Genomic DNA, 26,395 nt, shown 5'->3' with positions numbered 1-26,395 from the left:
GAATATAATCTATAAAGATAACACGACGCTGTGAGGTCAGAGATGTGCAGAAATGAAAACAATATGCGCTAAAGGGAATTAAACGTACTCAAACATGTGAAGTCGCTTATAATTAAAGTTATGATGGTGATTATGCTTATACACTTCTCCCCTGTTGCCTTTCTACATAAAAGCAATTCTCTATCCGACCAGAGAGGGGCAGCAACAGGGCCTTTTCTCTCCCTCTCTCTCTCTCTCTCTCTCTCTCTCTCTCCCTCCTCTGATCTCAAAGTTGAGGTGGGAGGAGAGGAGGCTCTCCTGTTGTCTGATCCTTTGTCAGGAGGAAGACGTTTTACTCTTTCTTCATACGGGAGGAGAGAGAGAAAAAGAAGAGAGAGAGAGAGAGAGAGAGAAGACTTCAGCAGCAACAGACACGCAAAAAACCCCAATAACAACTCACGCGCAACTATGTGAATTGGACCGAGAGCAAAAGGTCAGTCGCTTTTTCTTTTCTTGTCACCCAGCAGTGGAGGCAGTCTTCTTCTTGCTCCTGGAGGTCCGTGTGATGCAGGCAGTGATGCTGCGGGAGAGTCCCGCCGTGGAGCCAGACTGTAAGGCTCTGCACAGCCGGCTGCACGCGCATGCACGAAATGTGCATCAAATGACGCAAACTAGTGTTAAAAGAAATGTGCACGAACAAAAAAACGGATTTGAGGTGTCACAGTTATCATGGCTGTTGGTGTTTATTACTTCACATTGCAGGGAGGTGACATTTACTGTATACATCCCCTAAGTGTGTGTGTTCGTGTGTGTGATGCCTGATGTTGAGCCGGTTGATTGTGCATTGAGTTTAAGACTAAAAATAATGAGTTGATTAATCGATTAGTCTTCGAAAAAGTTGCATTTACTCCTTTTTTCCCTTTTTTTGTAAACTGAATACTGAGTTGCAGATTAAATCAGATTTTAAAATGTCACTTTGGCTTGTGGGTATTTGGGAAAAAAGGTATTAATCACTATTTCCTTTAGGTCATTATGGATATGATTAAATAAAACAATAATCTAAAAAAAACCACAAATACTTGCCGGCCTAATTTGATTTTCACGCAAACTTCTTTTTGCAAACACAGAGCTGAATGCTTCATCCCTTTATTGTTTAATTTTTTTAATACATCGTATTTGTCTATAAATTAGACTTCGAGCAAAATATCATATTTCTCCATCTGTGTGTCTGTATGATGGCTGTAATCTGGGAGAAGCAGAACAAAAAACTCTTGCTCCATGATGCGAGGAAAGGGGTTTTCTTTTTCCCCCTCTTTTTTCTTCTTCAGGAGGTCTGGAGAATGAACTCATACCGATTGATTGTGTGACTGTGTAAAAGGACACCCTACTTCCTGTAGGCCTCCAGACAGCAGGAGCAGAAAACCTGGGATCAGCCATCTCTGTCTGTGTGTGTGTTCGTGTGTGTGTGTGTGTGTGTGTGTGTGTGTGTGTGTGTGTGTGTGTGTGTGTGTGTGTGTGTGTGTGTGTGTGTGTGTGTGTGTGTGTGTGTGTGTGTGTGTGTGTGTGTGTGTGTGTGTGTGTGTGTGTGTGTGTGTGTGTGTGTGTGTGTGTGGATTCAGGAAACAGCATCTGACTTTTAAAACCCCTCTGTTGTATCCATGGAACTCAACACATAATAGTATTTTCTCTGGGTTATGGCCTGCAGCGTGGGGACCTGAATATGTATTTCTTTTTTTTGGGATTTATATATTGTTGCGCTCCTTTTCTGAGAGAGAGAACAACTTTCTCTTCGTAATGTCGGGCGCTCAATATCCATCTGTTGTCTGTCGGAGGCTGAATTAGTGCTGTTTTCTGTTAATAATGACCAAAATTAATCATATACTCAATACAATGTCATTTATAATGCTATAAAATGGTGAGATTAAGCCAAATCTGAAGCTGTTCAGATATGACGTGCACATGTTTTGGTTTTGTTGTCTGTATTTGGCTGCTGGGTCACGAGCTTCAGGCTGAAAACGTAGATTAACCACTAAATAATGAGCTGCAGAGCACTTTCAGACTTGGCTTTTATTGGTGACACTGAGCCAGGCATTTAAAAAAATCTTTCCTCTGGATCTGTTTTCCTACTTATCGTCTTTCGGAAAGTTATTTTCTCTCTCCTGTTTAAATATGCACATCTGAAATATCTGCTTGAATTGAGGTATTGTTGTAGAGTTGTAAGAGGTTTTGTCGAGGGAACCGAGGCACGCGTCCAACTCCCCGGGATGTTCCTTCAATTCTTTTGTTTTATATTAAAGGCATACTTATATATATATACTACAGAATATTTGTATTTCAATGGGTGAATCAGGTTCCTCACAAGCTCCGCCTCTTTTTGACGATATTAAGAGCAATGAGAAGTTGCTAATTCTTTCACGCGGTGCGGGTCGCATGATGATCCTCTTCCCTCCTCTTCTTGTCAGGTAAACAAAGCACGCAGGGCACCAGCTGACTCCTGCATCCTCAGAGGTCAGAGGTCAACGTGATGAACAGCATGTTTCCTCAAAGGAGCGCCGTGGCCACGCTGGGCTACAGCTCAGGTGAGACAACTTTCTCAAGATACTTTTAATCGGTAATTCGGCAGTTTTGAATCTCACTGTGATGTATACCGCTTTTAGATGAGACAATAAAAGTAACACAAAGTGAATAAGTCAGGGTTAAACTCAGCATCCAGCCGCCCCGAGATGACTCACCCACACACTGTCCACACACTGCATGCTCAGATGTTTGGGCCCTGGGCTGGAAGTGATCTCTCTCTCTCTCTCTCTCTGTCTCTGTTTCTCTCTCGCCGTCGAGACTACGATGCATTCTTGCTTCTCTTGGTCCACCAGCATTTTTCCATTTTTAGAAGAAGCTGAACCACTGATTGAGCCCATGTTTGTGTTGGGCTCAGAACTGTCTGAGCGTACATTCTTCACTGGTCCCCCCCCCCCCCCAATCCCCCCCTTACTCAGCACATGAGTGATAGCCGAGCTGGTGCTTATTAAACGGGCTCCATTAGACTGAAACATAGTCCAAAAAGAGGGTCCGGTTTCATGGTCTGCCGACTCTCTTCTTTTTTTTCTTCTTACAGATTGTGTAAAGAGCGGCGGCGGCGGCGGCTCGGTGGGCGAGTCGTTGCTCAGGGGCTCTCGCTCCAAGGCCGAGCTTCAGGACCTCATGGAGACGCTGCAGCGCAGGAAGAGCGCCCTGGAGGCCAGCTTGAGGGCGGCCGAGTGCAGCCGCAAATACCTCAGCGTGCCGCCGTCACCTGCCGGATCCCAGTCCGCCAGGCCGCTGTCGATCCTCGGCAACGCGGATCGCCCCCCGTCGGCCTCCAGGTCGCTGTCCTACGTGTCCGGCGGCAGCGTGCCTCCGTCGCCCCGCCAAGGGGAACGCCAGCCGAGCTCCAACGGCTTCCTCCGTCACTCCCACGCTCGCCACCTGTCGCAAGACAGCCTGGTCCTCTCCCACGCGGCCGACGGCGGCCCCGTGCTCTCCTACGGGCAGCAGCCCCCGCCTCGCTCTCCCCGGGTCAAAAGCGGCGCGGCCAGCGTGCCGTCCAGCCCTCGCATGAGCCGCAGGCTCTACTCCCAGAGCAAAGCGGGAGGAGACGCCCGGCAGAGGAAGTACTCCACCGGCTCCCTCACCAGCCTGGGGATGCACAGTCGTTCTCTGCCGCGGCTCCACAACGCCGCCGAGCCCCCGGCTCTGTCGCTGCCGTCGCAACGACACTCGGCGGGGTCCCACAGAGGCTCGGCGGGGCAGCGGCGTAGTCTCTCCTCCCTGGAGCAGCCGCCAGATGTGACGGTGCCGGCCAGCATGCCCATCACGCCCAGGAGGTCCAGCCTGATCTCCCTGAGCTCTCTGGGTGTCGAGATGGATGGGACGGGCTTGGATCTGGGCTTCGGAGAGGGGAGGTTGTCCTTCGGGAAGGGAGGTCTGAGTCCAGGTCAGAGAGTGGGCAGCATCAGCTCTCTGAATGGCAAAGAGGAGCTGAGGGATTACCACCTGCACCAGAGAGACGAGCGACTCAGGGAGCAGAAAGTGCAGCGATTGGTGAGTTTATGTTCCGACCCCCGATTCTTCGGAGCAAACAGTAAAAAAAACACGTTGTGAGATGATGACACGCGTGTCACCCGTTGTCTCCAGGAGTGCCAGCGTCTGGAGACCATCTTGAACCTCTGCACCGAGAGAGAGCCGGCGGGCTCGGCGGCGTCCGACCTGCAGAAGATCAACAAGGAGCTGGAGAAGCTGCAGGTGTCGGACGACGAGTCGGTGTTCTCCGACTCGCCCGGCGGCGGCGCCCCGGAGAGCAAAGCCAGAGACTTCCACCGCGCCGAGGAGCAGCAGGCCGGCCAGCGGCCGCAGAGCGTCTACCGGGAGGCCAGGTCCAACTCGCCGGCCGTGAGCCTCAGCAGCAGCGCCGCCTCGCCCTCCAGCCGCCACAGAGCCAAGGTGAGGTCATCCACAGTCACGAACATCAGGTCAGGGTGAGGACATTGGCAAATTATAAGGAGACAGGAATTCATTTTAAATCCCAGTTTTACTGGAAATGTACGAAATGCAGTGACATGTTCCTCAATAAGCATTTAAAGGAATAAAACGGCAACTTTTCCTGCATTTTTATGAACTTAATTGTACATTTAAGCATCGTAACTACTAGATGGGATGATTTTTGTTTTCAAATACTCCATAAGATGATTTAATTGATTAGTATTTCAACTTTGAATACATTTAATGAGTCAAATCAAAAATACAAAGACATGTTATACCACGTATAGCTACAGTAGTACTATATAACAGGCACGTGCACAGACATGTCGGGGGCCAGGTGCTCAAACCCCCCAAAAAAGGGCACCATCACCAAAATGATTTATCTATTGATCACTGTGACTTGAAGTTAGCAACAACTGATACACATTGTGTCGTGAGACACATGAGAGCTGAACAAAATGACATGTTTTCTATTACAATTTATTTTAATGTACAAAATGATAGGCGTGAAAAATGCCATATAATATACGAGCGAGGAGGAGGAGGAGGAGGAGGAGGAGGAGGAGGAGGAGGGAGGAGCGAAATTCTCACAATAACTCAAATAACCGCCCCGTCAGATACCAAAACACATTTGGGGGGAATTGATGACAGAGAGAGTCATTTTTATTCTTAAATACTTATTAATGAAGAAAAAAATGTGTCTCCAGCAGAAAGGGCACTTTTCTCATCCAGGGCAAAAGGGGAGGAGCTTGAGCACCACTAGGGGTCGATCTGTGCACGTGCCTGCTATATAGTGTATATAATACGACATATTGTTCTGCATTTTGTGACAGAATGGCAGATAGAGCTGCATGAATAAAGCTTTACGGTCGGTTCTGCTCATCTCGGTGCAGTTTGTGGAGCTGAAAACAGACGCAGCTAGAAATCGGGTTGACTGACACCGAGCTGAGAATAAACCAGTGAATTCTTGCACCAAAATAACGAGGTGTAAAAACCACCCAGAGGTGTTTGATTCTCAGCAGGTAATTATCACGCGTACGAGATGAAAAGGATAACATCTGATTCCTTCAGCTGCTTCGGGTTGAGGATCCTGGTGTTGGCTTTAGGTTCACACCGTCAAGGCTGACTGGGAACCTGGAACTCAACACACGGGCTCCTCCTACTATGGAAAGTCAACATGTCTGCTTTGAAAAAAACACATTTTAAACCTCCATAAAGTCATGTGACTGTGGAATGCAGTGTATCAGACTGTTTACAGTGTGTTTACCTTTTTAAATGTCAGGCTAAATGCTTTCCATCCCCCCTTTTCCACTGGACACGGCTTCAAAATGTGATGCAGATTGCACAGTTTCCAAATAGACCAAATGAGTGTGTCTGTCTGTGTGTGTGTGTGTGTGTGTGTGTGTGTGTGTGTGTGTGAACACCATTTTATTCAAAACATCCATAATTCTATCGAGAAATATTTTGTTTCTGACTTTGAAGAAACAACCGGCGAGGCTGAAGGAGGCGATGCTGCTTTAAGTTCTTGTGTGGAGGTTTCAGGGCGTCTCTTCCCCGATAATATTCAGCACAATCTCTTTGGGTCGGCACGGACTCCTCAGAAATCATTTGGGCTCGTAGTCTGAAGTGTTCTTCGCTTTACGATGTGCAGTTTGGACATTTCCTGTTTACGTTCGGACACAAACAGGAAAATCAAAGTTGCACAAGACCTCCTGTCGACTATTCGGGACTGCATGGAGGCGAGCTGTGGCGACTGCGGCTCAGTGGGTCGATCAGAGGGTCGGCGGTTCAATCCCCAGCTCTGCTCGTCCATGTCGATGTATCCTCGGGTAAAAAACAACAAATAGCCCAGTGGGTATAGATGGTGAGTTAGAGTCCTGATGGGGAGGTGTGATCTTGCACGGTACCACCCTGCCATCCCTGTATGAATGGGTGTGAATGATGACATGTAGTGTCAACGCGTGTGTAGTTAGAAGACAACACAAATACAGTCCTTTAAAGCTGATTACCAGGTGCTGTGATCATTTTAAATTAACGTAAGTTACTCAAACATAAATGCAGTACCAACTGTTGCCAGCAGAGCCCAGGGTGGGTGGGTGGGTGCTGCTGCAGGTCACGCCAGGGGGGGCTGAAATCAATAGCTATCGGATGTATCAGGCTCCTCCCCCTTCCTGCCCCCCCTCCACTGTACCAGCTCTCGTGCCGCTGAGTTACTGTCTCTGTAAAAGTGGCGTCTCTTCTCCCACTCTGGAGCCCAGTAACGACCTAATGGTTCGGTCTGGTTTTAATGAAGAGGTCCTCGCTTTGTCTTCTGCACTCAGCCTCGAGTGAACAGGAAATGACTTTATCCCCTAGGAGAATTCGTGTGTGCGCACTGGCGTGTGTGTGTGCGTGGGAGTGGAAGAATGCTCGCGTGTGTATGTGCATGGTACAGACGTGCGTTTCTCCAGATGTTTTGAACTTTTTTTTAGCGCCGAGGCTTAAATGGATGCGAGGATCAGAACGCAGTGAACACATCAACACACACGTCACCAACAGATGCTTTGAAAAAAACTATTATATGAAAGATACAACTTTGAAACACACCCTGAGTTTGAGACCATCCCTTCTGCCAAGAGGTTTTACAGACTCCAGATACCCCTTTTCTTCCAGCGCCTGCATTCCTCAGAGCAGGAGGAAAAGAGCGGAGCGTTCACGGGCCGCTGGGGAAACTGTAAATCCCAGAGCTGTAACTATGAACCACAATCGTCTGGAAAAGAAAGATATACCTGATGAGACCGGATCTCTTAAAAGTACGACTGCGAGTATGAATGGATGTTTGTAGGATGTTGGTAGACGGGGAGATACGTGGGGGTGGAGTTCACTGATAGAGATTTCCATTACACCGAGTAGAAAGGAATCCTGAACCCTGGGGTCAGCGATCCGGAGTTGAAAGAGCAGCTGCTGTTGCCTAATTCCCAAAAAAATAACTGATTCTACAGGCTGGCGTATTATTTTACGACCTATTGTACAGGACGGATAAAAATAAAAATAAAGAGTTTCCAAGGTTTTAATCAAAAACTTACGATGGGGATTTTTTTTAAATCACAAAATATGAATTGATTTTGTTGCCTTCCGGATCATCGCTGCAGGCCTTGGAGAGCGTGCAGCTGAAACAGGAAGTAACGCACATCGAGGAGGAGAGGATTCAAGTGGTCAACAACATAGAGGAGCTGGAGCAGAAGATCAAAGACCTGGACAACCAGACGGAGGAGTCAGTCCGAGAGGTGATACACGTCGACGCTTGAAACCGCTTGTTGGCTCTCATAGCGCAAGATCAACTGCTTTCACTCTTTTGTTTGTCTGATTATCTAATTTTATAGTTTAAAAAAATATATTTTTAAGCATCCAATACATTTCTATATGCTGCTGTCTGCAGATGGAGGTGGAGTGTGCTCTGCTGGAGGGGGAGGAGGAGTCGGAGAGGACCCTGATGGAGAGGGAGAAGGAGCTTCTGGACCAACTGAAGAAAAAGATTCATCGCGTCGAGAAGCCGAGGAACTCTGAGAAACCCCAGGTAAAAAAATAAATACACATACATACTACAGCAACAGCTCAAACTCTAAGGGATCAGCTGAGTTCAACCACAGCTTCCTCCAACGGGGGTTCAGTTACAGTTCCTTCTAAAACCAAACAAACGCATCGTGTTTCCAAGAGGAAATGCTTAAAACACCAGATCAAGGTGGTTCATCGCAAGTTGTTTTAAGACTCTCAAAAAACAAGAGTGAACAAAGAGTTTTCTTTTGCATGTAGACCTGTTAGATGACTTCCTAATGCAGCAGTAGTTAGTTTTCTCAACTGGACAAAACATTTCTCTGCATTCCCCAGAATGAGCTCATGTCAGCGGTCAAGACTCACAGAAAAACCCAAATACCTCACATCTCATTTATTGTGGTTTAAGTGTGTTTTTTTTCTTGTTCTTTTATTGTTGTTGTGTAGTTGTGAATTTGTATTCAGTCAATCACTGCAATACAATACAACATTATTATATATAATATACAAAACAGAAAGACTGAAAAGGTAGAGGTAGAAGCAAAACATGTTTATATATTACGATTCTAAATTATTATAATCAAATAAATCAGAACATTAATATAAAATAAAGAAAAATAACAAAGAAAATAAAAAATAATATATGTGTATATATATATATATACACACATATATATATATATGTATTTGCACCTTTTATCATCTGTCTTGTCGTTTGTGAGACCTTTACCTTTACTTCCTATCTCACATTCAAACTTTAGTTTTTTCCCCCTTGGTTTTCTTTACACCCGCAATTGGGAAGGGCCCCTAAATAGTTTCCATGTGTAAAAAAAAAAGATCTGTCGGCGCATCTGACTCCAATTTGGTGTAGAAATAAATCACCTTGAATCCTTAAATGGAAGAAGTGAAATGCTTACATTTTAATTTGCATTAAAAAAAGAGCTAAATACCACCAGAAGTGGTTCCATTTCCACACAGGCATGCACAATGTATCCAGAAGTTATATTGGGCTTCTATGTGTGCGTCTGTGTTGTTTTTCAGGACTCTGGAGAGCAGACCCAAAGTATGGAGCATTTGGAGTTTCAGAAGCTGGAAAGGGAAATTAATCAGGGCGAAGAAAAAGACGATCAGAGCCGAGAGATTCTGAGAGAGATCGCCGAGTGTCAGCGCGTCGCAGTCGCACGCAAGGTACGGGATCGAGAGGACGTCTGTTAGGGGCGCACGTGATGCATGTCCAACGTCCGAGGTAATGCTTTTAAATGTCTAACTTCCAGTAAGGCATATTTATGGTCTAAGAAACGACTGTATTTTGGGGAAATTATGACAGAAAGTAAGTCTTGCTCTCATATTTCAGGCTCAAAGAAATAGCCCTGTTCTCATATAAGAGGTTAATACTCATGGAAAAAAACAAAGTTTCTTATATTATCAGATAAAATGCATTTAATCTGATCTCAATCTGACCAATCATATAAAATAAAAGATCCGTTAAAGCACATTTCAACTCTGGAGAAAAAGTTTTTGTGGTGATCATTTTAAATATTGGCTTTTTTCCACTTTCTTTTTTACTACATTGTGGTTTGTTGTCGTTCATCTTACTCCAGGTTTGTGCATGAAAATAAAGCTCAATGCAGCACAAAGCATGAACTAATTACGAGAAACAGCAACACTGGTAAGCATGAAATACTTTTTGCGTACTAATAAACAAAGAATTTAATTTGTTTAATCAATTCCAAAGAGAGGGGACACAAACAGGGTGAGGGTGTGAAATTAATGTCAAGAAGATGTAGAAATGTTGTATATCCCAAAATTAGAATGCACTCTTGTTCTTTCTGCTGCTGCTTTATAATAAAACGCATGTGCTGCATCTGGTAATGTGAAAACATGACTTGATTTATAACATCGCAGGATATTTATTTATTTTTAAAAATGTATTTAACCTCCTTTCCAAGAGTGTCCTGGTCAAGACAAGCACTAGCACATTAAACAAAGTGTCAGACATACAACAAAAAACATAAAACAAATTAAATATAAATAAATAAATAAATACAAATATATTTTAAAAATATATATGTATATTTTAAAAAGATATATACATATATATATAAATAAATAAATATATAAATATATATATTTTTTAATATGTATATTAAAAAAGATATATATATATTCTAAAAAGCTATATATATATATATAAATATATATATTTCAAAGAAATAAATACATATATATATATACATATATATAAAATGTTTATATATATATATATATATATAAATAAAATACAAATATTGTGTGTTGATATTTTGTATTGACATTGTGTTGTTTTTCTTTGCAGGAAAGACTCGTGACGCTGAAGAAGCAGTCGTCACAGATCAACGTACAGGCTCAACAAGAAAGGGAGAACTTCCAGAGGGAGAAAAACAATTTGCTTATCATGCTCCAGAAGGTAAAAAGAAAAACCCTCTTTGATATATAAACGTTAAAATAACGGAATAAATTTACTTATTGAAGATCTTATCCCTGATGTCTGCAGGAGAGAGAGAAACTGGCGTCTTTGGAAGGAAAGTATGCGGAGCTGTCCGAGGGGACGAGCTTCACCAACAACCCCGTAGCCATGATCGAGGTCAGCTACAGCTATAATGGCACTTTATATTACTATTATTTACATATCTATGAAGGATCAAAGTGTCAATGTCTCTGATTTGTGTCCTCACTGCAGCGCTCTCTGAAGGAAAGGAGAAGAAGCAACAAGGAAAACTCCTGCCACCCGAGCGACAGCCTACCTCACAAGAGGAGCCAGCAGCTCCTCGCCTCTTACGGCCGATCCCTGGGGCGCACGCTTCCTCCCAAGGTGATCGTTGGATGCTTGAAATAACTCCGTATTCATCTTATTTAACGCACCCTGTGATTCTCTGGTCGAGAGGCCCTCGCAGCGACACCCAGAAAGGTGCCTTCAGGCGAGTGCAGATCTTTTCCAGGTGTCCAAACAACCACCGCTGTACTCTGTACGATTGAATGAACACATCCCATAATTGTCTAACCCCCCTCCTTCCCGATTCTTATGGGGTTGTAAGACGTCATAAAACACACGTCAGTCAAACCCCAAAAACAAGAACCAATGCACCCAAAGCAATCGGCTCATCCAATCAAATTGCAGCAAACTTGTCTGCACGAGTAGCAGCGGCCGAGTGTGTATGCGTGTGTGTGTACGTGTGTGTGTGTGTGCTAGTTATGTTAGCTGTTAGCCAAACACAACGTCAGGAAAAAAACATCAAACGTGACCTATTTCGCCCCCAAACTGCGTCTCTTGGCACTGAGCAGCAGCTGCACTCAGCTGTGTTGTCATTAGTGGCCCCTGGGGGGCCGGCTGGGGGCCCGTGAGGAGCAGCGTGGGAGGAGTCAGCAGGCGGTAAATGACAAGTGTGTGAGTCACTGCCACCGCTGGAGGTCCCGGAGCATGTCGCCGTCACTGTTCACTCAACTCATCGTGGAGTTCATCACAATGTGAGATTATCCGTGGACAGACACAGAGATATGACTATATAGATATAAGGGAAAGATAAGATATCATAACTAGTCCTCGTTGTTATTACTTTGCATTGAATGTCCTTTAGCAGACGCTTCGATCCAAAGTGATTTACAATAAGTGAATTAAACCACCAAACTCAGAACAACAAGAATCAAGAAAGTAAAGTTTCTCAAAGAAAGCCAAACTTTAAAAATACCATAAGTACCGTAAGTAATACTATAAGTAATACTATAAGTAATATCATAAGTAATATCATAAGTAATACTATAAGTAATACTGTAAGTAAAACTATAAGTAATACTATGAGTAATATCATAAGTAATATAAGTAATATCATAAGTAATATCATAAGTAATACTATAAGTAATACTATAAGTACTATAAGTAATACTATGAGTAATACCATAAGTAATATAAGTACTATAAGTAGTACCATAAGTAATACTTTAGGTAAAGTAGTACCATAATGATAATCTGTTTTTATTTACGAAACAGTCCGATCTGTGTTTTATTTCCCGGTGGAAGACGTGAGAGACTTCCTGTTGTGTTTCTGCAGTTAAAAGGTTTTTCCACCGCTCCTCATTACTTGTATCCAGAATCATTTCTGTCTCTGGAGAACGATCCACCCAGACCGAACTCTCCATTTCATTCTGGCGTCCGGCTCGCCGGGCGTGAAGGTCGCGGAGGTCGACCCTGACCGTCTCTCTCCTCCTCCAGGCCCACCTGCCTCTGTCCCAGAGCTCCAGCTGTGGCAGCGTCGTCCCACAAGGCTTCAGCTTCTCGCCCCGGGACCTGAGCGCCCGCCGCCCGCCCAAGAGTGAGTCGCTGTGTCCGCCGCGCCGCGTGTCTGCATCACGCCCACGTGGCCGGCTTTAACCCTCCTATGACCTTTGGGGTCAATTTGACCCCATTCAATGTTTGACGTCTCTAAAAAAATTATTGACATAATTTCATTTGCTTCATATTTCATGAATTTCCCTAATTTATTGGGGACAACTGGGAAAACATAAACTTCACATGATATGTTTTCAATGTCCTGAACACAACTTGTACGCATCGGTGTTCTTTGGGGTCAATTTGACCCCAGGCTGTTTTTCACTGTGTAAAACATATAAGAATTAGAACGGGCACTCGGTAGAGCGCATACCTTCGCATATCACAAGATTGGGCATTGAATTATGAACATTTTGGCATTAGTTGCATGCCAATTGGATAGAAATTTGACCGCGCTATGGTAAAAAGAAGATGTTGACCTTTTCATGACCTTGACCTTGACCTTTGACCCGGTCGATCCCAAAATCTAATCAAATGGTCCCCGGATAATAACCAATCATCCCACCAAATTTCATGCGATTCGGTTTAATGCATTTTGAGTTCTGCGAAGGTAAATATCAACTTTTTTATTGATTTAAAAGGCTGTTTAGGTAGTCAACAAACAAACATAACGTACCTGACACTTAAACTTGGGAAACGATATTGTGTAGGTTGTGTACAGGACATTGAAAACATATCATCATGTGAATTTTATGTTTTCTCAGTTGTCCCCAATAAATTAGGGAAATTCATGAAATATGAAGCAAAAAAAATTATGTCAATCCTTTTTTTAGAGACGTCAAACATTGAATGGGGTCAAATTGACCCCAAAGGTAATAGGAGGGTTAAGACCTGGTACTATTGGTAATAAGTTAGACAAAACAGTAAACAGATAAAATGAACATAAAATAACGCGGAGATATAAACATAAACTATCTGGGGTTGCTATAGTGCACATATTCAGCATATGGTGCACGCCGTGTTTATTTCTAACGTTCTTACTGTCATATTCTCATCTCCTGTGAGCAGTCATCAGCCACATGACCGAGGACCGACAGAGAAGAGGGGATTACTGCAGCCGGGTGGTGTCGGAGCCCGGCGTGTTCCTGGACTCCTTCAGCTACCCGGACCACAGCCAGACCTCCGACACCGTCAGCGTGGACAGCTCCGACAGCCTGGAGACCAGCTTCTCCGCCTGCTCCCCCGACAACATCTCCAGGTCAGAACGCGTGAAAGGGTTACATGTGTGTGAGGAAGAAGGAGAAGGAGGAGAAGAAGGAGGAGGAGGAGATGAAGAAGAAGAAGATGAAGAAGAAGAAGACATCTCCAAGTCAGAACGCGTGAAAGGGTTACATGTGTGTGAGGAAGAAGGAGAAGGAGGAGAAGAAGGAGAAGATGAAGAAGGAGGAGGAGGAGAAGAAGATGAAGAAGAAGTCATCTCCAGGTCAGAACGCGTGAAAGGGTTACATGTGTGTGAGGAAGAAGGAGAAGGAGGAGAAGAAGGAGGAGAAGAAGATGAAGAAGAAGAAGAAGAAGAAGAAGAAGAAGACATCTCCAGGTCAGAACGCGTGAAAGGGTTACATGTGTGTGAGGAAGAAGGAGAAGGAGGAGAAGAAGGAGAAGATGAAGGAGGAGGAGGAGAAGAAGAAGAAGAAGAAGGAGAAGATGAAGAAGGAGGAGGAGGAGAAGAAGATGAAGAAGAAGTCATCTCCAGGTCAGAGGACAAAGAGTTACATGTGTGTGAGGAAGAAAGGAGGAGAATGGGAGAAGGAAGAGGAGAGAAGAACAAGAAGGAGAAGAAGAAGGACAATAAGAAGGAGAAGCAGTAGAAGAAGAAGAAGAAGAACAAGAACAAGAAGAAAAGGAGAATGGGAAAGGGAGAAGAAGAAGGACAAGAAGAAGGACAAGAAGGAGAAGATGAAGAAGATGAAGAAGAAGTACAATAAGAAGGAGAAGGAGCATAATAATACTAAGAAGAAGAAGAAGAAAAGGAGAAGATGAAGGAGGAGGAGGAGGAGGAGGGAAGAAGAAGAAGCAGAAGAAGGAGAAGAAGAAGGACAATAAGAAGAGGAGAAGGAAGAAGAAGAATGAGGAGAAGGAGGGAAGAAGAAGAAGAAGGAGAAGATGAAGAAGACAGAAAAGAATGAAAAAGAAGAAACATATGATTATTGTTGTTGTTGTTGTTATTGTTATTGTTGGTTGTCAAGCTGTATGTTATGATGTTTCAGCTCATGACAGTCAGGCGGGATCTCCTCCCCGTGTCTGCGTCTCCTCACCTGAGACCTCGTGTGTTCTCCTTCTCCATCAGCGCCAGCACCTCCAACATGGCGAAGATCGAGGAGATGGAGCGCCTCCTCCGAGAGGCCCAGGTGGAGAAGCAGCGCCTCCTGGAGCATCGGGTAACCCCCACACACCACCTCCTGTCTGAACACACACACACACACATGGGCGTTTACACCGTGTGGCCGTGTGCAGGAGCGCGAGATGGAGATGCGCCGGCACGCTCTGGAGGAGGAGCGGCGGAGGAGGGAGGAGCTGGAGAAACGGCTGCAGGAGGAGACGAGCAGGAGGCAGAAGATGGTGGAGAGAGAAGTGAAGCTGCGGGAGAAGCAGCGGTCGCAGGTATTACATCTGACCCTCAGGAGCATCGCGTGAAGACTCCCTCCATCCCTCCATCCCTCCATCCCTCCATCCCTCCCTCCTCTCTCTCTCTCTCCGTAGTCGCGGCTGACTCGCTACCTCCCCGTGAGGAAGGACGACTTCGATCTCCACGGCCACATCGAGGCGGCCGGACACAGCCCGGACGCCTGCTTCCAGCTGGCCGTCACCGATAAGACGTGCCGGGGCTTCCTGGTCAAGATGGGAGGAAAGATCAAGACCTGGAAGAAGCGCTGGTTCGTCTTCGACCAGAACCGCAGGACGCTCACGTACTACGCAGGTGAGCGGTTGTGTTCGTGGGACTCTGGTCACATGACATCTGGGGATCCTCCTCTGTTGCTCTCCTGAAGGGTTCTTCACTGTGAAAGAGGTTGTTTTTTCTCGATTTCTTGGGAGTTTCCCCTGTGAGGTCAAAGGTCAAGGATGTCGTATGTGAGGCAAATTCGTAATTTGTGGGGGGGGGGGGGGGGTGCAAGTGACTTGTTTTCGTCCTGATGTGCGCGCACATGCCGGCATCCGAGCTCTGCGGCGCGCGAGACGGAGATCGGAGTCGTGTTAACGCGACACGTAGAGACAGAATGACACGCTGCTGGAGAGACGACCAACAACAGACGGATTGGAAGCTCATTCTGCGCATGCGTTAAATGCGTAAAAAAAAAAAAACTAGTTAAACCTGTAATTGAATTAACTGAGTTAACGCGTTATTTTTCACAGCACTAATATATATATGTGTATATATATAGATATATATATAAATATGTATATATATATATATGTATTTATATACATAAATGTAAATATATATGTTTTTATATGTATATATATATGTATATGTACATATACGTATATATATATATGTTTTTATATGTATATATATATATATATATGTACTGTATATACAGTTGCATCAGCATTAGATAATGTTCCTCCCTGTGAAAGAGTTCTTTTCTTTTTTTCTTGGGAGTTTCTCCAGATCCGATGTGAGGTCAAAGGTCAGGGATGTCGTATATGAGGCAAATTCGTAATTTGTGGTATTGGGCTATATATAAAATAAAGTCAATTGAATTGAATTTAAGATGTGAGACGACAGTGATATTATATATATATATATATATGTATATATATGTATATACAGTATATGTATATATATATAATGGGCTATATATAAAATAAAGTCAATTTAATTTAGGATTTGAGACGACAGTGATATTATGTATATATATATGTATATATATAGATATATATATATATAAATATGTATATATATCTGTATTTATATACATATATGTATATATATATATGTTTTTATATGTATATATATACGTATATATATGTTTTTATATGTATATATATATATATATGTACTGTATATACAGTTGCATCAGCATTAGATAATGTTCCTCCCTGTGAAAGAGTTTTATTTTTTATTTCTTGGGAGTTTCTCCAGATCCGATGTGAGGTCAAAGGTCAGGGATGTCGTATGTGAGGCAAATTCGTAATTTGTGGTATTGGGCTATATATAAAATAGTCAATTGAATTGAATTTAAGATGTGAGACGACAGTGATATTATATATATGTATATATATATTTATATATATATATATATTTATATGTATATATATATATATATTTATATATATATATATATTTATATGTATATATATATATTTATATAAATTTAATTTAAGATGTGAGACGACAGTGATATTATATATATATATATGTATATATAAATATGTATATATATGTATATATATATAATGGGCTATATATAAAATAAAGTCAATTTAATTTAGGATTTGAGACGACAGTGATATTATGTATATATATATGTATATATATAGATATAGATATATATATATATAAATATGTATATATATATATGTATTTATATACATATATGTATATGTTTTTATATGTATATATATATATATATATGTACTGTATATACAGTTGCATCAGCATTAGATAATGTTCCTCCCTGTGAAAGAGGGTTTTTTTTCGATTTCTTGGGAGTTTTTCCAGATCCGATGTGAGGTCAAAGGTCAGGGATGTCGTATGTGAGGCAAATTCGTAATTTGTGATCCTGGGCTATATATAAAATAAAGGCAATTTAATTGAATTTAAGATGTGAGACGACAGTGATGTCACTTCTGAAGCTGAGAGCGAGCTGTGATCACCCTGGTGGGGGCGGGGTCTGTTTATTATTCTCCGCCGCAGACAAACACGAGACCAAGGTGAAGGGAGTCATCTACTTCCAGGCCATCGAGGAGGTGTACTACGACCATCTGAAGAACGCACACAAAGTGAGTCTCTTCATGCGTCTGTCATCTTCAGCCCACGCGCCTCATTTTCTTTTCTTTTCCACACGTAAATCGTCTCACCGCTCTTGTTTTTTTTTTTTTTACTTTAAATGTTTCCCTTTCTGCTTTCCCAAGAGCCCGAACCCGTCGCTGACGTTCAGCGTGAAGACCCACGACCGGGTGTACTACATGGTGGCTCCGTCTCCCGAGGCCATGCGGATCTGGATGGACGTGATGGTGATGGGGGCTGAAGGACACATGCACTTCATGGTGTGACACATCGGGGGGCCACGCACCCTAAAATGAACTTCTGTTTACACTTCTTTTATATTTTTTCAGCCTACAACTCGTACTCAAAAGCACACTTTTCAAAAACAAGTGCAACGCAGGTTTCATAATTAAGCTATTTAGTTGTTTTTGTACCAAGAGAACGCCAGAAAATAAAATCTGAATTTATTTAGGAGTTTTTTTTTCATACTCTCCTTTTTATGTTGTGTTTTTTTTCAGTTAAAACTTGATGCCGCTTGTTTATGACAGATGCTGATCAGCTTTTCTATAACCTCGCCTTATGTAATGTACATATATCCGACATGTTCTCTTCCCTTCTTCCCAATCTTTTCCATTTGACAAGATCACGCAATCTGTCTGTTTCAAATATGATTTCTATATTGTAATTAGAGTATTATTTTGCATATTATTTGTCTGCTTTTTCTTTTTTTTTAAAGCATGGATGAATGTCCACCATCTTTATTCCCTTAAAACCACACACATGTCTTTTTGTGTCACTTTTATTGCAGTAAAAGTCCTAATTTGGGCTTTTCTTCACATGTGCATACTTCAGTCATGCAAGACAAACAATTACAGTCACTTTAAAGGTTTTATTGTTATGAATTATTAGTAGTTGTTATGAATAATCTGCCCAAATCCCACTTGTACTGAGCTTCAAGCCTCCCACTGTGCAGTAGACTATAGACGCCGTGCTGTGTTTTCACCACCAGAGGTCCTCAGTGCAGAGTCATTGCACTGAAATGACGTCATGCCCTGGGCACGACAGGCCCATATTCATCAATGATCCATATCATGCTTATATATCTATCAAATATGTACATTTATAAACACATGCGTATCAATGTAATATTTACTTTTAAACAGAAATTCCCTTTCAGAGCACCTTTGAATGTTTTTGTCAAATCCATAATGTTTGATCTTCATGTTCTTCGACTCTTTTCGAGACTGTACTTGAGAATGAAAGGTCACGTGACCGGCTGTTTGTTGATGGCGTTGCAGAGGAGTTGATTCTTATATCCTGGAGGGGAGGAGGTATCTGTCGTGTTGACGTCTCAGCTGCCTTAAAACCAAACACATTACTGCATTTATATATATATATATATATATATAGACATATTAGTATTTGTTATGCATTTCATATAGAATATTTTTGTATATAAACACTTTTAATCGACTCTTTGCTACAGTTATTTTGTTATAATTGACATTTTCTCATGTTTCAATATGAATAAAGAAAAAAATATTGATTATGAATCTTAGTGATTTCTTGACTTTACTTGATGAATTTTCTCTTTTTAGTTCGACTTTGTATATTGAGTACCATAGCTTTATTGTTATACTGTTGCAATGTATCATTGTAATCAAAGGCCTTATTAATGTCTCAGATCTTCTGGGAATGCAATATTACGCCTTTTTTCAATACTTATACATACTTCTCTTTTAGCCTATTTGCATAGGTGAGCAGGATGTGTGTATTCGCTATCACTACATCACAGAATTCAGAATGTGTTATGATTTTATTTCTATAAAACCTGGTTCAGCTCAGGTCATTGCAAAAAAAAAGAAGTTCAGAAACAAATGAGATTATCTTTAAATAATCTCAACATGACAGTGAATCATTGTTATGATGATCTAACGGGCTGCGATTCAATAACTCCACATTAAATGGCGCATGAATAATAATCGTTCCGATATATATTAACATGTGTACTCTCCTCGTGTTTGTTAACCCCTCCTCCTCTCGACACTCGCAGCCTCTCATTGGTTGACCTAGTGGGGTTGGCATGGAAACGCAGAATGAAGCGAGCTAAATTTGGCTCTAAAGAGGCGCATCTATGGTCTCCAGAGGCAGAAGCAGACAAACACATGCAGACCATAGAGAGCCAGGGTGGTCTGAGTGCTCTACGTGTTCTTTATAGAACATCTTTAGGAGGAGGAGGAAGAGGAGGAGGAGGAGGAGGGTGGACTTCAAGACACACAAACCACCTTGCACTCTGAAAACAGCTTCTACAATATTATTCCAACGTGTTCCTTTGTTGTACTTTCCACTCAGGGCTGTTGTCCCTCATACCAGAGTAATGGAAGCATCATGTGGATGGATGTCGACAAAGGGGAGCATTCACTGATTATGTCCGCTTCGGATTTGTTCTCTTTGGAAAAAAAAAAAATACAAGATTCAAACCAGCAGTTTCCTGTAAAATATGGAGAATGATTCCAAGTCGCCGCGCCGCGTCACGATGCGTGAGGCCTCGTCGCCAAACTTCAGGCGTCTCTTTTTTCTCTTGTTTCAGATTTTTTTTTTTTTTTTTTTACCTTTTCATCCCAAATCGCAGGTGTTACCCAGAGAGGAAATGATCCGTGTTGTGTTTGAGCCTGGGGGGGGAAGTGTTCCCTCCCCTGTATGTTCTGGTACCTGATGGGGGGTTAGGGAGGGGGGGGGTCAAATCCTCGTGTTTTTCTCCTTCGAGACGCTCTTTTTGTGTCACCTCTCTAGAAATCCCCCCTTCGTCCTTTTTACGCCTTATAACAGCAGCGCATGACTCCGATCACTCTGTAACCTGAGGTATCACTCCCACCACTCGCATCTGGGAACGTTGTATGTATGCCTTTGTGCAAAAATTATACATATAGTCCTTTTTTCTTTCTTTCTATATAGCCTTTTTTTCTGTTCGAGCAAATATCTGCATGTTGTTCTTGCCTTGCAATGACCTCAAACTGATATTAAACGTCCACATGAGTCACAACGCAGCGCATGCATCACACATTTCACACTAAGAATAGCAGTGGCACACATTCCCTCACCCCCGATAATAAGGCGCATGCATCGGAGCGTGCTTTGCTTGACATTCATGTGCTCGCCTTCCAGGTCAGTGAGCTTTGAGTGTGGATGAGGTTGAAACAATATTTTCTATGAGGACACTCTGAGCGAAGCCGTATACATTTAATGAGCCACGAGCAAAGACATCACATGTTGGTCACATCTCTTTTCGCCGCTCTCCCTCCTCTGTTTAACGATTTAAAGAGACAATGTAAATCCTGTGATGTGTTCTCACATCTACAAACTGCCACAACATGTAAAAATGCAGAATATAATTCACACTATACACAGATCTCATCTTTATTGATTAAATAGGAAACAGAACAACACCGATGAGACTATATATATATATACACAGAGATATTGTTCTCATCTGAGTACAAGTGGGGATGAGGGCGCGCCAGTGTACGAGAGATCTCATCTCAGCATCCTCTCCGTCTCGCTCATCTCGAAGCCCAGCCTCTCCCAGAGTTCACAGTGAGATCTAATCGCGTTACATACGAGCAGGCGGACACGCGGCTCGGAGCCGCACAGTTCAACATCTTGTGCAACAAAAAAATGGATGAACTTCTTTTGTTGTTGTTGCTACATACATCCAAAGATAAGATGTGGAATGTAAATTTGGTTTAAAAAGCTCCTGCTGTCCTTCTCCAGAGATAAATAAAAGGGGGGGGGGGGGGGGAGAGAAGGGACTGGTTGTTTATCAAAGAGACTTTGCTGGAAAAGAAAGACCCGGAACAAAAATAGATTTTGACGGTTCCCGCAAAAAAAAGCGGGATTAACAAAAGTTAAAAGTACCGTAGAAAAAGATTCGGTCCGAGAGAGAGAGAGAGAAAAAAAGCACCGTAAATCAAAAAGGCACTCGGCCATGTTTTTTCTTGCTTATCCTTTCGTCCCCGTGTTCTGGCGTGACCCCGGGACCTTTTCCTGAGTGCATGTCCCGTCTCCTCAGCACCACAGAGCCCCGGCTCGTTGCCTCGGCTCCTCGCGGAGATGTCTTTTGTGCTTGAGTGGTATTCAGCCTCTTTGACTCTTATGGGGGCCGTGAGAACCGAGAAAACCTCGTCACTAAGTTTGAGAGAGAGAAAAAAAAAGTTCCAAAGTCCTAATCAGTCTTGAATGATTGAAGTCCATGTTTTCATTTCCTCATCTGAGCGCTCCCGCCTGCAGCGGCAGGTTTGTTCGCGGCCCTGCGGACGGGGACCTTGGACACGGGGACCTTGGTGCGACAGGGCAGAGGGATGTGGGAGGCGGCCTGAGGCGGGTTCTTCACGGGGATCTTTGAGTCACGCGGGACGCCGCTGAGGACTTTTGGAAGCTGCTGACTCTCCTCCCGGCTGTGTTTCGAGGCCTCGACGCCACAGACTTTATCTTTGCTCCCCGAGTCATGTGACGGGAAGCGGGGGGGCCTCTCTTCTTCTTCGAGCACGGGGGTGGTCGGCGGGGCCCGGCACGCCTCGTCGTCGACGTGGTGACCGTCCCGCGCCGGCGGCTTGACTGCCCTCCCCTCCGACGACAGGTATTTTGCTCAGGCCCGATGCCTTTGCTTGTGGTAACCTTCTCTCTCGCGATTGGCCCTGGAGACTTGTGCGTGACTCTTCCGACAGCGCGGCCCGGCCCCCCGGGGGAAAACACGTGCCGCTCGGACTGATCGGTTGCTCGTCCACCGATGCCTGTCTCGTTTTAGCAGAGGCCGGGGCCTCGCTCCACCAGGGAGGGGAAAGAGGAGAGGTGACGGGGCTAGGGGAAGGGGAAGGGGGCGGGGCTTTAGATTGAGAGAGTGTGATCGAATGTGGAGGGTCTTTAGATGCAGACACTGGGATGGGAACTAGGGCAGGAAGGCCAGTAGAGATACACACTGGGATCTGAGCCGGAGGAGGAGGGGCTTTAGACTGAGGAACTTGCATTTGAGCAAATGGATCTTTAGATACAGAAATTGGAATCTGAGCCGGAGGAGGAGGGGCTTTAGATTGAGGAACTTGCATTTGAGCAAATGGATCTTTAGATACGGAAATTGGGATCTGAGCCGGAGGAGGAGGGGCTTTAGACTGAGGAACTTGCATTTGAGCAAATGGATCTTTAGATACAGAAATTGGGATCTGAGCCGGAGGAGGAGGGGCTTTAGACTGAGGAACTTGCATTTGAGCAAATGGATCTTTAGATACAGAAATTTGGATCTGAGCCGGAGGAGGAGGGGCTTTAGATTGAGGAACTTGCATTTGAGCAAATGGATCTTTAGATACGGAAATTGGGATCTGAGCCGGAGGAGGAGGGGCTTTAGACTGAGGAACTTGCATTTGAGCAAATGGATCTTTAGATACAGAAATTGGGATCTGAGCCAGAGGAGGAGGGGCTTTAGACTGAGGAACTTGCATTTGAGCAAATGGATCTTTAGATACAGAAATTGAGATCTGAGCCGGAGGAGGAGGGGCTTTAGACTGAGGAACTTGCATTTGAGCAAATGGATCTTTAGATACAGAAATTGGAATCTGAGCCGGAGGAGGAGGGGCTTTAGATTGAGGAACTTGCATTTTAACAGGAGCTGGCAGATCATTAGACTCATACATTGGGATTTGAGGGGTGACAGGAGGGGCTTTAGTTTGAGATACTTGCATCTGAGCAGGTGGATCTTTAGATACAGAACTTGTGATATGAGCCGGTGCAGGAGGGGCTTTAGATTGAGAGACTGGGATGTGAGCCGGAGGTGTTGGGCACGCTGTCATAACAGTGGTGGGGGGCGGGGCCGGTGTGGGAACAGGGGCCGTCTTATCTAATGAGGCCGGTGCGGGAATAAGTTTCGTCACGGCAGGAATCCTATCGAATGAAAAGGAAGATGGAGTCGGGACGGACGCAGAGCAGGGCTGGGAGGAGGAAGGGTACTTATCGGGAGCGCTCACGGGGGGGGGCGGGGTCTTGTAGGAGTCCATCGGGCTCGAGGTGAGCGTAGGTTTGGAGAGGGCCGCGGGTCCCGAGCCCGAGGGCGTAGCTGACGCCTTCGAGGGGGGAACCGGTCCGGAAGAGGAAGGTGGCGATGCCGTCACCGGGGGTTGAGAGTCTCCTGCGGCTAAACTCAAGGAAGGTTTGTCGGAAGTGGAAGGTCGCAGGTTCAAATAGTTCGGCGAATCCAATTTAGCAGACGGAGGTTGAGTAAAAGCAACCGGGGCGGGGCCGCTCCGGGTCACCGGTGGAGGTTGAGCCGGTGCCGGGGTTGGAGCGGCGACAGAGACGGTTTTACTCACCGAGGTCAACGCTCGAGGAGGCGCCGCGACCTCTGAAGACGGTTTTCTCGCCGCACAGGTGAGAGTCGAGCTCACGGGGGGAGCCTTGACGGCGGCGGCCGGCGTGTTGGGTGGAGCCGCGGTGGCAGGAGAGATGGAGCTCAGCGAAGGGAGAGATATCACCGGGGCCGAAAGGTCCGCCGAAGTCGAAGGGGCGGTCGAGGGGTTCGTCGCGCCTGCGGTCGATTTGATCGTAACTCCAGACGGAGGCGTGGAGTCTGCGAGCGGAGGAGAGTCCCGGCTCGGGGCAGCGAACGATTGGGTCGAGGCCGTCGCGGGGACGGCGACGGGACGCGGTTTCGTCGCCGTGCCGACGGAGAAAGAGGTCATTGGAGTTGAGATGAAGGGTTTGGAGACGTAAGATGTGGGCAGCGCCGCGAAGTCGCCGTCGCCGCCGCCGCCGCGGACGGGACTGCTGGCTTTCCCCCACTCCGCCTCCACGTCGGCCATGATGTCTCCGCCGCCCGTGATCGAGTCGAAGGTCAGCAGAGAGGAGATGTCGGCCAGCAAGCAGCTCAGGCTGTTCTCCCCGGGCTCCAGCGGCGGCGGACGCTCGTCGCCTCGACGCTCGTCGCCCGCCGCCGCGCCGCTCTCGTCGGGCACCCAGCTCTCGATCTCGAGGCTGTCCAGAGAGCGGGGGCGTGACTTGGGGGTGAGCGGCAGGTCCTCTTTGATGATCTCCACGCTGTTGGCGCGCGAGGACATGAGCAGCGGGCTCGGAGGCGGGGCTTCTTCTTCGCCTTCCTCTTTATCTTTCGATCGGAACTTGACGCTGCCGAAGAGACCCTTCAGGCCGCGGCGGTGGCGGTGGCGCCCCGCGGGCCGGGACGCCGTGCGGACCCGGCGGTCCTCGGCCCCCCTCCGGCCTCCCCTCAGCAACAACAGGAAGCCGAGGGACTTGGCCGAGCCGGCCGAAGAGACGGAGGCGCGAGCGGCGGCGTTGGCGGCCGGCGCGCCGTCTTCCCCCAGCAGCTCGTCCTCGGCCTGCTCCCTCTCTCCCCGACTCACCTCCCGCCCGTTTTCCTTCTCTCGCCGCTGCTCCGAGTCCGGCGGTAATCCATCGGCGCCGTTGCTCCTGATGGCGGGCGACGACGACGACGTGCCGTTGTCGTCCTTTTTGCTTCGCAGGGAAAATATGTTGCCCGGCTTGCGTTTTCCAAACAGCTTGAATCCTTTCCGGATTTTCCCCCTCGACTGGGATTCACAGGGCGGCGGGGGGTCCATGTTATCCGTTTGTACATCCATCTTCTCTCTGGTTCAGCCTCTGTGTCCTCCAGTTTCCCGCTGCAGATCTTCGTCCCCGGCCAGAGGAGAGAGCGTTTAACATCCGGCTCTTATCTCCGCTGCCGCCGTCGTCGTCGTCGTCCGTGAAAACCTTTCGCTTTACCTCCGGTGTTTTTCTTTATCAGCCGTCTGTATCCCTCCCTCTGTCTATCTTTTCCCATCCAGCCCTTTCTCCTCTCCTTCTTCTCCTTTGAAAAGCCCCTCCCCTTCGCCTCGTTTTTTCTTGTTTTTTTGCCTGGCTGCTCTCACCGGTTGCCGTAGCAACTGAGGGGCTAAGCAGCTTTCGTCAGCAATGCGGAGCCAGAGGCCGAAACACAGAGCTTCCCCTTCCTCGCTCTCCTCATCCTCCGTCTGATGACTCTGTTTACATAACGGCGGAGACAAATGCTCCATTAATCGGAGCCGAATTATGAATATGAATGATCTGGCTTTACATAAACATGTCATCCAGATTTATGCGATGTACATCCTATAATAATAATCTGTTCGCGGATCGAGTGAAAACATTTTCAAATGCGGAAAATATTGGAATATTGCAATTTTATAAATAGTTATTACGGTAAACTGCAAGAGATAAAAGTGAGAGATAAACAGCATATTGATCTCTGAACAATACCCAATCACTTAATTAATTACTACTAAATACAAAAAACAGATTTTAACAGATAGTCGAGAACATATAAAAATAAAAAACAAAATGAAGCTCAGCTGTTTCTATTATATAATCAGATACAAGTGATAAATCCTGCTTGACCTTTTAACAACCTTAACAGAGACAACAGCAGAAGACAACCAAGCCTTTGAGAATGATTAGATAATCATGGATAGATTCAAGAAAAACAAATCTATCAATCAGAGGAAAATATGTCATTGATCTGAGTATGACTGTTAATATGTCTGGTTTGCCAATAATATATTTGAGAATTGTTTAGACTACAGCATTCAGTAAAAGCTGCAATCCTCTAGTAGATGCAGTGCTTAATACATTATTTTGTATTTATTTTTTACTTTTTATTTCTTTCTTTATTTTTAGATTCACTGAACAAAAAAGAACGCAACAAAACATTGTAAATGACGAAAAGAAAAATGTTAAATAATATGTTAATAAAAATATGTAAATACAAATAAAGACATTATTTATTTTCACCTTTTGCAGATGTTTGATGTGACAAAACATCAGTAAGAATCTTATTTCTGTCATAAACACCAAATACAGATACAAATAAATTACTTGAGGATTCTAAATTGTTTAATGTTGGTGTAATGTTGGCACACATTACTTTTTCATTACTTTTAAAATAAGAAACTGTAAAACACAAATGTTTTTTTAAGTGGAACTGAAGACAAATAATCAATATGAATCACGAGTTAAGTCATGTGACTTGAGGTGGAACAAGC

The 26,395-nt window shown here is 44.7% G+C and overlaps 2 protein-coding genes across 2 annotated transcripts; one reads left to right on the top strand and one right to left on the bottom strand.

Annotated features, from left to right (window-relative positions):
- The first annotated feature begins 313 nt into the window (after positions 1 to 313).
- phldb2a (pleckstrin homology-like domain, family B, member 2a) lies at positions 314 to 18,864 on the top strand. The gene is made up of 17 exons (XM_056411625.1): positions 314 to 472; positions 2,442 to 2,558; positions 3,092 to 4,056; positions 4,150 to 4,455; positions 7,626 to 7,760; positions 7,913 to 8,050; positions 9,067 to 9,213; positions 10,361 to 10,471; positions 10,559 to 10,648; positions 10,745 to 10,876; positions 12,272 to 12,371; positions 13,397 to 13,586; positions 14,676 to 14,766; positions 14,843 to 14,989; positions 15,089 to 15,305; positions 17,247 to 17,332; positions 17,465 to 18,864. The coding sequence occupies exons 2-17, from the start codon at positions 2,504 to 2,506 to the stop codon at positions 17,603 to 17,605; spliced, it is 3,051 nt and encodes a 1,016-aa protein (XP_056267600.1). The 5' UTR covers positions 314 to 472; positions 2,442 to 2,503; the 3' UTR covers positions 17,606 to 18,864.
- A 1,857-nt stretch (positions 18,865 to 20,721) lies between these two features.
- Positions 20,722 to 24,937, bottom strand: si:ch211-244c8.4 (proline-rich protein 36). Its single transcript, XM_056411226.1, has one exon. The coding sequence runs from the start codon at positions 24,935 to 24,937 to the stop codon at positions 21,821 to 21,823; it is 3,117 nt and encodes a 1,038-aa protein (XP_056267201.1). The 3' UTR covers positions 20,722 to 21,820.
- Positions 24,938 to 26,395: the final 1,458 nt, after the last annotated feature.

This window comes from Pseudoliparis swirei, chromosome 3 (assembly GCF_029220125.1).
Source record: "Pseudoliparis swirei isolate HS2019 ecotype Mariana Trench chromosome 3, NWPU_hadal_v1, whole genome shotgun sequence".
Taxonomy (NCBI): Eukaryota; Metazoa; Chordata; class Actinopteri; order Perciformes; family Liparidae; genus Pseudoliparis; species Pseudoliparis swirei.
The sequence above is the reverse complement of the archived record's forward strand: the minus strand, read 5'-3'. Positions and strand labels throughout refer to the sequence as shown.